The following is a 17025-nucleotide window of genomic DNA, read 5'->3' on the forward strand; positions in this document are numbered from 1 at the left end:
ATATGAAATGAGAAAGCTAATTTCTTCTGCCCATTTTTGAACTTTTGTGTTTTCAAATCTAAAGGAAACAACAGAGGAGCAACTTCCACTGTCTTAGCAAGTAATTGAACAATCATATGCTGGAATCACCACCAGCAGCTGCTGCACAGGTGCATAAACCTAATTGGTTTTTGCTTTACCTGTGTGTCTTCTTGCTGCGTCGTCCTGCTTCTCTTCCTGACAGAGAATAAGTTCCATACTCGTCTCCAAAGAAAAGTGGCCACTAAGCATACACTTCCCAATATCCAGATATCTTTATCCTTTAGGAAGTTCTCCATAATGGGAGGGCTCTCCTTCCTGCCCCTCCTGTCAGTCTGAGGATGTAGGAATGTTTATTATCTGAGTCCGGCAGGGCCTGGGCTGGCACAGCAGTTGTGTCTTAGGAAGTAGCTGGACTTCAGTCCAGTCTTTATCTCACTAAAGACTCTGACAAGGACAGGGTTTCTGTTCTGTCAAAGTGCCCACTGGCCCACCCCCTCACCCTGCACCCGGCTTCCTCCCTACCTCCCACCGTGGGACCTAAAAGGAGAGAACATGCTGTCTCCGAGACGAGGTCGGGACAGGTGGTGTTGGGTTCTGGGTATCATTGCTGTTCAGAGAAACAGATGCCCGCTGCTGTTGCTGCTGGCATTTTATTGAGACCCGTCAAGTATCCTTATAACTCTCGATGCAGCGTTCTATACAAACTTCCATGATCCTCAGTAGGAACTTACTGCAGGCCACTGTTTCACCTTCCAACTTGTCATAATTCTTCTATAGTTCTGCTCATGCGTTAATGCAGCTGCAGTAAGTTTGTACAGTGCAAACACTTGTAAACAAACACCTTCCTCTGTGTGGTGCTAAGTTTATCTTTTGTGCAACGTGCTGAATTGATGGCATCAAAACAAGAGCTGACAATTGGGTGTCTTTTTCAGAGCACTAAAGTGGCTTTAATGTGTGGGAAAGAAACTCCTTAAATCTCCACCTCCTTTTCATCAGAGAGTAACTTCACACAATTAATGCTGTTTTTTTTTAACCTACATCCCATAAAATATAAAAAGTTCAGAAAAGTACTCCTCTTGTCCACACACAGTATTTGCAGCTGACAGACTACTTATAGAAAAGCATGTTAGTGTTGTTGGCAGAGAACTGGAGTTCTTTTATGTGCTTCAAGTACCTCTGTATGTTTGACAACTATCTGTCAGGATGGAAACATTGAAATGAAACCCTGGCATCCTGCAGAAAGCTTTTCTCAAGAAATATATCAGGTCAAAGTGACTTTTCACCTTAGTTCTTGGAAAGTATTGCATTTCTTTCATTGCATTTTTTAAGTATTGGGGTTCACTTTATAGAGCCTTTCAAAGGATTTCAAGCCCCTATACTTTTGCAAATCCATCACATTACAGGTAACTTCATTATATTAAGCCAGTAAATTTAAATTAGGCCGTGTGAATAAATACTTAATATATCCTTTAACTGCAATGAAAACAACAATAAACCAAGCTCTGCCAGTCTGGAAAAAAGGTATCTACAATCACTTTTTAAGTCTGTCACAGTATTTAATTTCACTCTGGATTTTGGTCTTGCCATAGCTACTTAGGTCACAGATATGAGGTGATCTAAACAATTTTAAGGGAAATGTTAAAAGGGATTTCTGCTTGTGTTTTTGTTTTACTAATAGCTGTCTTCTTGCCACTCTTTCATAAAGCCCGGGTTTGTAGAAGGCGCAATAAATGGCTGCTTCAACTCTACGTATCAAGCTGTGAATCTCTGACACAATTCCAGGTTTGGCATTTTGACAGCTTTTGATATTAAAGCTGTTTGTACCCAACCTACTCATTCAGTTTAGGAGGGCAGTCATATCTTGTAGGTTTTGCAGTTTTTAGGTGATGGACAGAAAAGTATTCAGATGTTCCAAGCTGGGGATATTGTTTTGTAACCTCGCCCTAAATTAATCTCCTTTGCAACCTTATTTCTGACCTATCCACTGTATTCTTTGATTTCATGGTGTTTTTCTTTTTATATAATTTTATCTAACTGTCATGATCTTGGCGCTAACTTATTGGTTCATTCGATTCACCTGTCTAGCTCCGCACAGTTTTTCATTACCATTCATCTGTGTCACATGCTCCAGTCTCTATTTAACCTGCCTGCTCCCAGTCATCAGTGCCAGTTTATTCGAGCCTTTGATGAAAGTTTTATAGAGTACCTGTTGTTGTTCTGACTTTCTTATCCTGACCAGTTCTGCTTTTGGACATCTGAGCCTGCAAGTTCCTGTTCTAATATGTTTGCCGACCTGTCTTTGGACTCCTGCTGGATTCTTTCTGTTGACTGAACCTGAATCTGCTTCATGAAACCAACCAGGATTTCGCCTTAGTACCTCTTCGTATTTCTGATCTTTTGGCTTGGACTCCTGTGAACCTCTTCGACACTGGCATTGGCTTTGTATTCCGGAAAGTATATGCCTTCCATAGTTCGTAATCATCCTCTGTCAGATTTATGTTGTCACTAACCTGAGTTTTTTCTCTGCAGAGGTTCCTGCCTTTGATGGCCCAGCAGTTACTGCTGATTCTTCATTTAAAATAAACGCTTTTGATAAAGCAGTCTGCCTGTTTGCCTGGAATCCTTGGTCCCCTGTTCTGAACCTTGACACTACCAGAATACAAGGCTTTTGGAGAACAGCTGTGTTTACACTGACAATAAAAAGAAGCAACTTGCCACATATTATTTGATTTTGGGTGTATGAGGGAAATGGTGGCAAAATGGAAAAAAGATTGCATTTTCATTGTTTTAATTATTTTTTATGAGTTTACGTTGTTTATAATACTCATCTAAAACCAACCTAACCCTAATCCTAAAAGGTATTTTACCATATTTACTATAAGCCACCCTGTTGTAACAAGCTTGAGCAGCTGCAGGAGTACAAGGACCACAAGTGTGAGTACATTGGCAGGATAAATATTCCCAATGGGAATCTGAGGAAAGCATGTACAGGGAACAGCAGGAATGAAGGGACAGGATGCTTATGGAGCAGGTTGTTCTACTAACTAGTCAGTTTGTCTCTAACAACATCTCAAAGCAGTGGTCAAACAAGAGATGAATTTATGAGGAATAAGGAACACATGAGGTCAAAGTTCAAAGTAAGAAACCAATGAATGTTGTTCACTGTTCTTATATTACATATGGTGCCTCACATGTACCCAGAATGTTTCTCTGAGCTGTGCATGTTGTCACGTTGAGAACAGAAGTGATTTACTACCAAATAGACCAATAAGTAAACATACTCTACATGAGGTATGCATACAGTGCAGCTCCAGGATTTTCCAGTTAGGTGACACTACTGTTATAAGAACAATAATATAAAACTCTATATATCTCTCTTAATTATTTTTGTATACAACCTAATCAATATACAAGTGGCAAGAGTAAAAAACACCATGTTTCCATATTTCCTGTTTTGTCTTTTCAAAGTAAAAATCTGAGTATTTAAAACATTTTCTTGCAGAGACTTATAACAGAAAACATTCATCACTATATAAGTAATTTGAGCCCTAAGTTTTCTTTCTTTCTTTCTTTCTTTCTTTCTTTCTTTCTTTCTTTCTTTCTTTCTTTCTTTCTTTCTTTCTTTCTTTCTTTCTTTCCTTTGCTTGTTTAGCTTTTGCTGTTAATAGCTAGTCTCGGGTCATGTTAAGTTTTTACTAATGTTCTAGCTTGTAAAGTTGTATCTGGACCAAGATTTTGGAAGAAACTTTGGAACAGAACAGTGATTTTAAGAAATATGAAAACCAGGGCGAGTGTATTGGAAGCAGAGATGGAGGATCTGGAGTCAACAAGTCCTCTCTATGTCATGAATTTGTTCTACTGCGCCACTGGAAGTAGGTGAGTCCAATCTGCAGAGAATTAACCTGTGAAAGAGGCGCATGCTGCCTCTTTCACTGTAGCTCACAGCCACATCTAGTCCCTAATTGGATTTCATGATGCAAATGTAAACGGCAGTTCAGATTTTTTGATTCCTGCAGAAGTCATCTAATTTAGCTGAATTCAACAAAATTACAGCAATTATTCCACTAAATTCATCACCTTCACCTTGCTTCCCATTTCATAGTGCTCCTGATTCACCCTCTACTTAGGGAAAACATGGAAAACCTTTGCTCCAGCTGCAAAATTTGCATTTGGTTTAAACCTTAAGGATGCATGCTCTTTGTTTTTCTATAAGCATTTTTAACATATGTATGTATTTCATGTTCATTTTGAGCAGGTGTCAGTGAATTCTTATTATAGTTACAAATTGACAAGAAAGGCCATTTTTTTCTTGATTCTAGACCAAAATTCAAAATACAGAACATTACATATAAAAAAATAAACACAAAGAGATGATCTGATATGGCGAGACCTACATAATCAAGAAGAATCCAGAGCTGATAAAAATTCACATGCAAGTGGTTGACATATGTTTATGCCACTAAGAAAGCATGTCAATAACCAGTTTGTCATCTTTATGTTTGTTGCACTACATTTGGCATAAATCATTAGTCTTAAAAGCAGCTTGAGGTCAGATTTACAGTGTCAGCCATCATTGTCTGAGCTTAATAAACTCCACTGCTGCTATCTAGTGGCTATATCTGTTCTCAGTTAGTTTGAGCTGAGGTTTATATATATGTGTGTGTTGTGTGTGTGTATTGAGACCAAGGTGAGTGGGTTCAAGCAGGGCAAAAAAGATCTGCAGCACCCTCTAGTGAGCGCTGCAGTAGTTCACAGTTCACCTGTTCTGTCATTTCAGGCCTTTTAACAGACATCAAGGGCAGTAGGGCAGGATTTGCTGCAGGGAATTTAAGTCTCTACCTCCCTCCACCCCTCTGTGTGCAGAGATCATTGTGGCTCCAGTTCCACGTTGAAACATATGTGCTACCATTAGTAGATGCAGCAGTGTTATGTTCAACATGCACTATAATCCAGAATAAATTCCAAGTTTGGGTAAAATCTTTACAGATATGGTGTCTTTTAGAACTGATGCAGTGTTTTTTTGACACAGAAAACTTTTTCTGTCCAAGTACAACAGAAAATAACCCAGTGCAGGGGTCTGCAAACCTTAAAATGCGTTGAGTTCAGCCAAATAAAAGTAATCTAGACCTTATAATAAAACAGAACTTTTTTGTTATTTATTTACAATAGAAAATCTGCAACCTTATCAAACAAGTGACAGTTAATCTGTATTTCCTGGATTTAAAATAAGTAAAAAAAATGAAACACCTTGTAAAGAGGAAGCATTGATTTCCTTCTAGAAGATAAAATTTGATGCAAAGAAAAAGCAAACAAATAGGTTTGAAGTTAATGACAAGAAAAATAGATACAAAAACATATTTCTTATTCTTTTAATATAATATGTTGTGAAAATTCAGTTCAAATATTTTCTAAAGAAATAAATTTAAGCTTTTAAGACTGGCATTTGTTATTATATTATATACAAAACAGCTAATGTAGAGGGTTGAAAAAGCCACTTGGGTCTCTGGAACCACAGGCTGCAGACCCCTGATCTAGTGAAAAAAGGGAATGGGGCTTTGTTCAATAAAAAGATTGAATGCCCAACACATGAGAAGGAGGACATAAGCCTTCTAACCTCAGCAGAAAGTCATGGTTCTACATGAGGATTGAAAGGATTAGCAATCTAGAGTCTGTGAACATTACCTGCTGGTTTCCTCCCTCCATCTCTACATGTTTGAGCTCCCAGAAGGATCGCATGGTCTCCACCTTCTCCAAGTGCCGGTAGAAGGCCAACCTGCCCAGACGAAGACTGTTGCTGCGGTTACGGATGGCTTTCAGGCCTTCCATCTTTTCAACAATTGGTGGCATGGGGATTGGCGGCGGCACTGCTGTATTCTTGGCTTTATCAATCTTCTTTCCTGAAACACCCTCTTTACGAGGGTTCCTCTTATCCGACCTGAAAACACCACATCAAAGTTTACAGCTCAAGCAAATGTCAAACCAAAACAATACTTTTTTTTCATTTGTAGAATGGCTTCTACTTTCTTTTATTATCTGTTAAAGAGACAATATGTACGTTTTTACTGAAAAATATATTTAAATAAGCCTTTTGATTTGACCCTTTATGACTAAAACATTATTTGACGAGCAGACTGACAGTTTCACACTTCAGCAGAGTTGCATCAATAAGCCTGCAGCCTTAAAACTTCTAAATAACAGATCAAGAAGACTGATAAAAGAAAATAAAATTTTACAATAATTTAGAAAATAAACAAACCTTAATAAATGACGGAGTAGTAGAAACAAAGCTTTAGTATCATAATAATAATATAATAATTGAACTTTATTGATCTCACACTGGAGAAATTCACCTCTGCATTTAACCCATCCCCTTGGGGAGCAGTGGGCTGCCACTGTGGGGCGCCCAGGGAGTGGGGGGTTTACTCAGATCCATCACTGAATGAGTCATGTGACCAATAAAAAAATATTTTGCTTCATTAGAGTTAAAAAAATATATACATCTGACTTGATTGTTAATGTTGTGTTGATTGGTTCTTACTCAGCGAATGGATGGATGGAATGGATGGATTAATTTCCACTGTTCTGCTGATGATACTCAGCTATAAGTAAATTCAAATGAAGCAAACCCATTAAATAGATTACAGGCATACAAACCAGGATGACTCTTATCTTTCTGCTCCTGGATGCAGACAAAACAGAAGTTATTATCTTGAGATGAGGTTAAACTGATCTCAGATAATAAAGTAAAAAATATTGGTGTTGTTTTTGATCAGGACCTCTCATTTAAATCCCATATCAGAGAGGTTTCTAGAATTTCCTTCTTTCATCTGTGGAATATTGCAAAAATTAGAAATGTCGTGTCCAGGGGTGATGCTGAGAAACTATTCCATGCATTTGTTACTTCAAGGCTGGACTATTGTAATTCTTTACTATCAGGAAGTCCACAAACTGTAGTTAAAAGCCTTCAGCTGATCCAAAATGCTGCAGCCAGAGTTCTAATGAAAATTAAAAAGAGAGATCATATCTCTCCTATCCTGGCTTCTCTTCATTGGCTTCCTGTTAAATCCAGAATAGAATTTAAAATCCTCCTTCTCACATATAAAGCCTTAAATGGCCAAGCTCCATCTTATATCAGAGATATGATTGTTCCTTATGTTCCTAACAGAGTACTTCACTCTCAATCTGCAGGTTTACTAGTGGTTCCTATAATTTCTAAAAGTAGAATGGGAGGCAGATCTTTTAGTTATCAGGTTCCTCCCCTTTGGAACCAACTACCAGTTTTAGTCCGTGAGGCAGACACCCTGTCTACTTTTAAGGCTAGGCTTAAAACTTTCCTTTTTGATAAAGCTTGTACTGTAGATAGAGTGGCTCAGGTTATCCTGAGCTATCTCTATAGTTACTGTATGCTGCTAAAGGCTTAGACTGCTGAAGGACATAGGGACCCCTATTTCATAATCCTGCTTCATTCTATCTCTATTCTCCCACTCTGCAGAATTTCTTAGATCAAACTCTATAATCTCCCTGTGCTTATTCTCACAGTAACTTCATCTGGTCTGTTCTTCTTTGGCTGTGACTGCATCTTGGAGAGAAATATCAGCCATGCTGCTGCCATCAACACCTTTGTTTATAGATGTTGGAGATCGGCCTGTTTTTCAGAGTAATCCTGTTTCTGACTGACTGGATGTGCTCTCTTCAACCTCTGACATGGGAGCTGGCTGGGAGCTCGTCTGCATGGCTGTGTGTTTCCTGGAAGGGGCCGCCTGTGGAGCTGGTTGTCAGCTGTATCTCTGCTTCTGTCTGCTTGAAGTCCAGTCAGCCTCGGGCAGATGGTCACTCACTGTGAGCCTGGTTCTGCTGGAGGATTCTTCCTGTTAAAACAGAGTTTTTCCTCTCCGCTTCCACTACAAGCATGCTTAGCGAGTCAATGAGTCGATTAAATCAACTGGTTTCCCTTAGATAGGAAACTTTGAATCAATTTGTCTGTATGATCTAGCTGCATTTTAAAATGGCCTGAGATGACATGTGTGTAAATAAAATGACATTAATTAAAACTGAATTGAAAGAGGTGTGATACAGCGTCCAGTCACCTTCTTATAAAATCAAAGAGTATAGCGGATGTCACACCTTTAAGTTTCCCACATGCCTTTACTTTTAATGCAACAGTAATAAATCAATATTTTGGTGTTTTTACCTTTTTTAAATTATGGAGATTTCTGCTTATAGAACATGATTTTAAATAAAGTTGTTGGCCCAAATGTTTTTAGGATATTTTTGCTATTTTGAGATACATTTGTATCCCTACAATGTTCACAAACGTTAAAACATTTTTTGAGTAAACATTTTTCCAATTCTTTCCATCTTAACAACTGACCAATTATTGAATAACATCGTTGCTTATGAAAAAGTCATTGGCTAAAAAAGAGAAACAGGGTCTTACAATCACAAACCAAATACATTTAAATAGTTTGTACATTAAAATATATTTTGATGGATGAGCATCGTGTTAAATAACAGATTAACATGTTAAAAACATGTCCTTCTAACAGATATGCATGGCGTTGAGTCTATGATACTGTGGGTGTTTTCTTGTTTTATATGATTGCAAGGCTGGAATACCTGAGAGTAGGGGGTACACGTGTGAAGGAATCACAATTGGAGGTAAAATATTTATACAATGGCTTCCTCCAGAAAACTAAGAATGCATCCTCACTGGGTCAGCTAACATTTTGAAAAAACTGTTGGATAACTTTATATTTCGTTTAATGAACTGCTGTAAGTTATGTTTTACTATATTTACTAAAACTGTCTAATTCCCATGCATGTCTAATTCCCTTTTAATTAACCACATTGTTTTAACTTCCTTTCTTCAGTGTGCTATATCAATTAAAATACCAGCAAATTGAATAACATCCTCAGGAAGATTAATGACATAAAGTATGTCTGTTCAATCATTTGTGTTTGTAACCAGCCATGTACTACAGCAAACGCTTTTAGATGGATTCCTATTGCAGTAATTAAACAGCACAGTTTCTTGCCCAGTCGTTATCAACACTTTTGAAATACTGTGGCTGTGTGGCCCAAATCCTTTGATCTGCTTCAACAGAGGTCTGCAGAATCATGGTTCCAAATGAAATGATTGATGATGTTGTGGAGAAATGTGCACTGGCGTCTGCTGGGAACAGCTGCCTTTCGGCTGTGTTCTACCTGCTGAGCCCCAGAGGGAGTCATGGAAGATCACTGGAGATATATATACCTCCTGAGTTTATATTCTGCCTTTGCTTGACAATTACAGAGGTCATATACTGTCTGTAGTTTCAGAATCATGATAGAGGCTCTGATTCATTCCGTGTGCTGCAGCCAGAGCTGCTGCTCCTCATTAGAGGTTTTCTTGGGGTTGGGTTTCAGCTCTAGTGCTGATGGTGATCTGGGATCCACCTGTTCCAGTTCTAATGTCGGTGATATGTTTACAGTGGGCGCAACTTCAACACACAGACATGTTTTTGTTTTTGTTTACTTTCCTTCATGCATTCTTTTAAAAGGGTCGGGTAAGTGTCATATCCAGGTATTGTCAGCAAGGTAATTAAACAGGGATAATGTGTCTGAAGAACACTAAAGGAACAAAACTTTAAAACACTCCAATTACTACTGGTCCCTTACTGTTTGGTTTTATGGTTGAAGATGATTTAAATACAAACTGGAGGAAGGGACATGCATGATGGAGTGAGGCTTTATTAATGAGTTAACTTAGCAACTCACAGACGGGAGAAAAGCAGCAACAAAGAATAGCAACAGCATACCAGGGGAGTACGACAGCAGAATATTAAAGAGACGTTTTTACAGCAAATGATCTTGATTATAGTGTTTTTATTTGAACCTTTACGACCAAAAAAATTGATTGATGATCAGACTGACCCCTCAGTATTTGTGTCACGGTTTGTTTGGAGGTTTTTGTGAGGACCGAAATGCAGAGGCTGACAGGCAGGGGTGAGTTCTTTAAAGATTTAATGAATAATCAGGCAGCAAAACCAGGAATAAAAAAAATCCAACTTAAAAATGTTAAACAAAAACAGGAATCCAAAAAATCCAACTTAAAAATGTTAAACAAAACAGGTATCCAAAAATCCAACATAAAAATTAAACACTAACCAGAACCATGGAGACATCAGAGGAAAACCATCACAAGGAGCCAGGGTGAGACAAAGTAAGACGAGGAACCAGTACAGAGGGAGTGTATTTATGGATGACTGAACAAAGGCAGGACTAATGAGCTGATAAGGAGCAGGTGTGACTAGAGCTGAGGAGGAAGCCAAGGGAAAAGAAAACACAAGGGGGCAACAGAGGACAGACAAAGAAAAACCTAAGAAACTTAAATAAATCCAGAACCACCAATAAAGCTACAAAACAAGAAAAAACCTGGATGAACTTGAAACTGAAAACTTAGAGAAAACCAACAGAACCACGATCGTTACAATTTGAGCTCCGATGCATCTATGAATTATTGCCTATTTTTCAGAATGTACGTCATGGTGGAAGTTTCAATGCTGTACAGCGGATGTGACGTCAAGCACGTCCAAGTTTACTGGGTCCAATCTTGAAAGCAGTTGAAGCGTTATATTCAAGATGGATTTTGTGAATACTTAGCAACTGGCATCCAGCTCAATTCAAGAACCAATTGCAACTCAATATTTTTAGTGAAAAAGTAAAAAAAAAAAAGCAGTTCTGTGTTTTGCCACAGGTGGCAGTATCTTCTCTTTACATTAAGTGGGAAAGGTGAGTGAGATTAAAACCAGGTGAGTGCAATCAACATAAGAGAGAGCAGGAGAATGTGGACTAAAACCATAGTTAAAACAAGGACATAAAGAAACTGAACTAAGAATAAAAAAGCAACGACTCAGTAGAAATATTTATTGCTTGATTAACAGCAATTAGTAAATGATCAAGGAGCCAAGTATTTCTGGTGGTCTCTCTGAGACACAAGCGATGTCAAACCAGGTCGGGCTGACCTCTCCACATGTGGCGTGTTAAAGAGGGCCTTCCCTGAACTCTCACATGTATTAATGGTATCGGCTCGGTTGGTGCTGAGCTGACTCCACTGACCTCCCCCTAGGTCCCCCTGCTGCTCCCAGGAGGCTGACTGACCCTGGGTCATGCACTTGGGCCAAAGAGCTTTATTTAGGGGTCTCCATAGTATGGGGTGATAATGATTGAGCACGCCATCACCAGAAAAGGAGAACTTCCATTTGTTGAAAACCATTGGGAGGAAGGATCTGGCTTGTTGCCTGGCAGACTGGGACTCATACAGCCTACTTTCCATTCCTGAGGTTCTTACTCAAAGCAAAACCAGATATATACATTTGCTTTGTGTTTATTGCTGTATGTAGTAATGCTTTAGATTGTGGATGTTTATCTGGCAACAGCTGGTATTTCCTCTCAGTGAAAATGACTGGCGGCGGTCTCTATCCGTCTTCTCCAGAGTAATCCTTTCATGTAACTGATACTAGGAACTGTGTGTGTATCATAACTCTTAAAGTAGCTTTGAATCATTAAACCCCTCAGGACTTTTGCTAGTCCATGAGTGTATGTTTCAATGATTAAAGCGTAAGGGACAAAAACAGGGCCTCCTTCAAATCCTCTGCAGAATGTCAAGTGTCTAAAGAGCTCATTGATGAGAGGAAAACATCTCTGTTAAAACCAGTGTTGGTAAACTGAAACTGTGTGTTCTGAATGTTCCAAAATCTATTTCATTTTAGGAGTTTAATCATAATTTGGAGTACGAAAAATTACATTTGAATTATTGTAATGTTATTGCTGTATTTGTAGATAAACTTCTGCTTACAATTATAAGAAGAAACATTCAACAAGAAAGCAGCAGATTCTGATTGAATAAATAACTGTTTTATATAACTGTTAACAAATACACATTAAAGATTTGGACCATAGGGGAACTATTGATATGTAGTGTGTTATCCATCATTCATACAAAAGTCAAGAGATAAATCAAACTTTAAGGGAGAAATCACCTGAAATGTCGCCTCAGCAATAAGTTTAAACAAAAGATTATAAACGTTAGTAAAAATCAAGTAAAATATCTGTTTATACCTCGACTTCTATGAAAAAAAAAACTCTTAAAACCATGACTTGACTTACATTGAAGTCAATGGCTACTTTTTTTTTAACGAATATTACTTCCACACCTATAAAAACAAGGAAAGTGCTTAAATAAGATTAGATTAGATTAGATGAGCTTTATTGATCTCACAGCGGAGTAATTCACTGGTCACATATTGGCATAGTAATTAAAGAAGGTACAAACAAGGAGGAAAAAGGTGCATTAAGAATAAAATAAAACTTAACTAACAGTATGATTTAGACATTAGAGCAGAAAGCAACATGTATTAAAGTTAGATTAGGAACAATTTGTCATAAAGCCTGCTGTTGCTTCACTCTGAGAGCACAGGGATGACTTATCTAAGAGGTCACAAAGAACCCAGAAGATCTAGAGCACCGTAGACCCAAGACTCAGTTCATGTTCTATGAGACGAAAGAGAATTTCATCGTAGATTGTATTAATGGGAAACTCTAAGGGTGAATATGCATAGAAAGGAAAACCGATGTAATGTCTTATTTCTCCCAAATAATTAAAAACACAATATTATAGCAGAATTATTTTTTTGAAAAACCATCACAGCAGAGATGTTCTCGAGATGCCTATTCGGAAGAAAAACCATATCAAGAAATTTGTATGTTTTTCAAACCACCTCAACCTTAGATGTACCAAACAATTTACCTTCCTGTTTTTTTTTTCACTAAAACTAACTTTCTACTCTGACACTGAAAATGTCAGTTGATCCAGTGAAGAAAAAATCTCTGCAACATTTTTGACAAAACCTCTGAAAATTCTAACTGCAAAAAAAAAAAAAAAAGATGCTAATCCTCCTATGTTTAATAATATCTCCTCTTTATGACTGACTTTTCTTTCTGCGGTTTTGTCAGACATGCTTACTGGTTGAAAAAAAAATCTTGTTAAAGTAAATAAAGAAAGAAAGAATAACAGTAGTGATGGATGTCTTTTCAATAATCTATCTTTTACTGTGTGTGCTTCCATTTGATCTAATCTATAAATGGATTTTGATCGTTTACAGCTGCAGTTTTCATAGTGTCCTTGTGAGAATAACAGAGATCACATAAAAATTTCTAAATGCATCAGGAGGAACTAATCCAACACATTATGTTTTTAATGAAAAACATTCCTAAAAAAATAGATAAGAAATTGTTCCCTCTATCAGTCCTGATAAGGTTAAGTGGTGAAGGGGACACCGAGTCTGCTGCTTGGACAGGTCCTCTCTTTTTTGAGTGCACAAGTGCATTCATTCATGGTTGCATATAGTAGGTGATACTTATGGGTAAGTGCAAAAGTAATCCAAGCTCAGACTCTGCTGCTGTGTGTGTTTGGCTGTGTGCTTGCTACCAAAACAGCAACAGTGTAGATTAGGAGCCTTTTTTAACTTTAAGGCCAGAACATAAGGTCTAGCACCAGTTAAATAGGAGGGGTGACTTTAAATGGACTGTCTTCACCCCACCCCACCCCGCCACCCGCCCACCCCCCATGGCTGGTATCCGTCTCTGTGGGGCCTCTGCTGTTCTAGTTTAACTGTGGTACGGAAATTCCCATCAAAGCTTGTAAAGCCTAAGCATGTGTGGAAGATGTGTGTCTGTTTGCGTAGAGATATATATTAGATTGGAGACGATGCTCAGTGTGTCATAAAATCAGATCTGTCCTTTTAAGGTTTACAGATTTGTTTCAGTTTTGTTAATAAATACAAACAAAAACGTGACAATACAAATAAAAATGTTTTTATTATAACTTTCTTTTTTTAATCTTTTAAGAAGAAATCTTTTGATGACATTGTAAATGTGTTATTTTTAGCCTTTTCAGATCCTTTTTTTTTTGTCGAGTATGTCTATACAACAATAGAGACAACACTTTTTGATGATTCTGCTCTGTGAAATAACTAAGTTGGACTGAATACATTCGGTCTCATGTCTTATCACATATTTCAGGTTGAGTTTAGTTCTGGAGTTCTTCAGAGTCTCTATTCTTCTTGTCAATTCTGTCCGTTTTAGTGGATCATCATCCCTTCTTGTGTTTGCTGCTGTACCCTACTTTTCATATTAATCAGCAGAGGTGTGCTGAATGCACAAAGATTCTGATATTGTTTTCTAAGTATTCTCTGTTTTTTTGTCTCTGACAATTTTATATTATATATATATTCTATATTCTGTGCATTTTGCTCACTGACATTCTTCTTCACAATAAACATGTATTTAAATCGAGAGTAAATTAACATCTATGCTCAATTTGCTGCATTATTTTTTTTCTAGGGGTATTCAATTAAAGAGGAATGAACTCAAATGCACATCAGACTTTTAAGATGATTTTGTATGTGATGTAAAAACAAAAATGCTTGTGCAAGGCATGGAAAAAAATCTAAAGGTGCATCAAGCAAAACCTTTCAAACCCTAAAGAACTTTGTTTATCCTTGTATCCAAGGTTACAGAATGTATTTTCAGCACTCCTTGCTTCATTAAACTGGATCCTCAACAGATTGCTGACCAATTAATTACTCCAAATCAAACATGCTGAAAATGACGCACTAATATCAAGTGATCTGCAGGTCAGTTCTCTGTGTCTAAACTCAAAGTATACCGACTTTTCCACTTGCCATCTCGGCGCTTTCGTCACCTTTAAAGCCAAGTTGTGGTCAGCAGTTGCCTACTGGAGTTTCTGATGTAAGTAGTTGCTCTAAGGTTCTGCTAAATTGTTACTGGATCTGGCTGACCCAGAAAGTCTGTCATAAGAGGCACATGTTAAAAACACACATGCATGGGTGAATTTAAGTAGAGCTGGCTTCTTGGAAAACATACAAGCTCAGTCATGGCTGCAGACGCAGCCCAAACAAACTATGGGTTCCTTATCTGGAACACGGCATAGATATATTTTTATTTGAACTCCAATAAACATATTCCAAGCCCACAGCCCCACCAATCCTTCACGCTGACAACAGCTTAGCAACCTCTGCAGAAGCCTGTAACCGTAGAACCTCCACACAGCGTATTTTCCTATATCACCAGGAACAAAGCAGACGGCTTATTTTAGTCCACAGCAGATGGAGTCGCTCTGTGCTATTTAGTAAAACTGCCTGTAATCAAGTTTCCTTTATTATCCAATGAATGCTCGAATCATATAATCTCCTTTTAATACATTTTATTTAGTAATGTGACAAAAATGGCTCAAATCCAAACCTAAGTTAAATCTAATCACAGTTCTTTAAGGTTAATATCAATGCTAATCTTTACACCAAATTTGTTTAAATCAGTCTTGCAATTAAATGTGCTGTAAATAAATCACCATGCGTGGTAACTTGACAAGAGGAGCTGTGGACTGAATGCAACTGATATTGCCAGAGATGAGGTGTTGGAATTTTAACTATGAGCACAATGCAAGATGAGGATTACTTTGCATGAGGAAGAAAATTATGAAAATGTTTAGTATTTGCAGGAAAAATGTCTTAAATAAAGAGCCTAAATATTTCTGCACTGCATCCCATGATCTCTGACCCAAACTTTCCGTTGTAATCAGGCTGAAAGACCATTAGACTCACCCTTGGTAGTTGGGCACATTTGCAATCACCAAAATCTTCTTCTCCTTTCCTCCCATGTCTCTCATAGGTTTGGTGGAGGTTATCTCTCCAGGTATTTAAAAGACTCTTTAACTAAGATCCAGTGCTGGTGCTGGATGCTCTCTTCCTCCCTCCACAGACTAGGACGCTCTGTTCAAATGGGACTAACAGGCTGAGACGTCAGCAAAGACAACCCAACTGGAAACTAATGGCAGTTGTGCCATGACAGCGATGAAGGGATAAGCAACAGAGGGGTGGTAGTCAGAGAAAGACAGGGCTGTTTGGGGGAGGGAGGGAGGGGTGTAAGGGGTATCTGCTCTGGGACCACAAGCAGGAACAGATCTGAGAGATTGTTCCAGGGAATGCAACTTATTATAATAGAATGGACAGAGTGAGCACCATGTGTCTCCTGAGCGGAGGAGGACTCAACAAAGGGGGAAAAGAGATTCAACTGTGAGCAAGGAGCGCCAAAATTCCTTCATCTTAGCTGATTAAAGTTCCCCAAACTACATTAAGCTGATTCTATTGTTCTATTACAGATCATTATACTTCCCTTTTTGAATTGGATATGTCAGGTTTATATTTATTTTTTAGATTGGTATGTGATTTAATGATAAGACTAGATATAAAGAAAACGGTTTGCTCCATGATTTAATGGCAAATGGAGCCATCATTTCCATTCAGTCCATAATCTGTATTTGAGGATTTGTATGTCTTCATTTGTAAAAATCATAGACCTGGTATACTTTACTGTAAGTGTATAAACATTTAACCTTCATTTTCAGAATTTATTTAAAGACTAAATAGCTTATTTGAATAAATGTTGAATGCCGAACATTTTATGCAGCAAAAAGGAAAAAAAATGATGTAAAACTTATAAACAAACAAACAAAAAACAACTATGTCTACCAGACTTTTTAAAGAAAAGAGCCACCAATCTAAGTGCTGGGCAACTGAAAGTGTTTTTGAACGTGACCCAATATAAACCTTTACATTCTTTGAAGCCTCACAGCAAAGCGAAGGTGTCCTTTTCCATCGTGCTGTGGTTTGAAGGCCTGTTGTTAAACAGTTTTAGAAATGTAGCAGGTGATGTGAAGGACATGAAGCAAGCAGTTTTATCGAACAAAGGCACTTGGTCATATTAAACTAAGGGGAATTGTACAAGGAGGAATGCATTTTAAATTTTTTTGGAGGAGAGTAATGCATTTTGTGAAATAACCCTCAAAAGTATTTTGAATTATCTTTTATAGTCATTGTACCTCAAAGTATTGGACTGCTTTTCCCTTAACAATAGTAAAAAGTTAGATTACATACATTGCACCAC

The 17025-nt window shown here is 37.8% G+C and overlaps 1 protein-coding gene across 2 annotated transcripts in view; it reads right to left on the reverse strand.

Annotated features, from left to right (window-relative positions):
• mylk4b (myosin light chain kinase family, member 4b) overlaps positions 1-15937 on the reverse strand; it is a 40864-nt gene extending 24927 nt beyond the window's left edge. The window contains exons 1-2 of one of the 2 annotated variants that reach the window (XM_038291720.1): positions 15684-15937; positions 5704-5956 (exon numbers count right to left, since the gene is read on the reverse strand). In XM_038291720.1, the coding sequence (XP_038147648.1) occupies positions 5704-5956; positions 15684-15748 (318 nt within the window). In that variant the 5' untranslated portion in view covers positions 15749-15937. Of the gene's footprint in view, positions 1-179; positions 478-5703; positions 5957-15683 lie in introns of those variants that run through there. The other variant, XM_038291721.1, reaches the window with a different exon arrangement.
• Between the last annotated feature and the right edge of the window lie 1088 nt (positions 15938-17025).

This window comes from Cyprinodon tularosa, unplaced genomic scaffold (assembly GCF_016077235.1).
Source record: "Cyprinodon tularosa strain WSP-4 unplaced genomic scaffold, ASM1607723v1 ctg30, whole genome shotgun sequence".
Taxonomy (NCBI): Eukaryota; Metazoa; Chordata; class Actinopteri; order Cyprinodontiformes; family Cyprinodontidae; genus Cyprinodon; species Cyprinodon tularosa.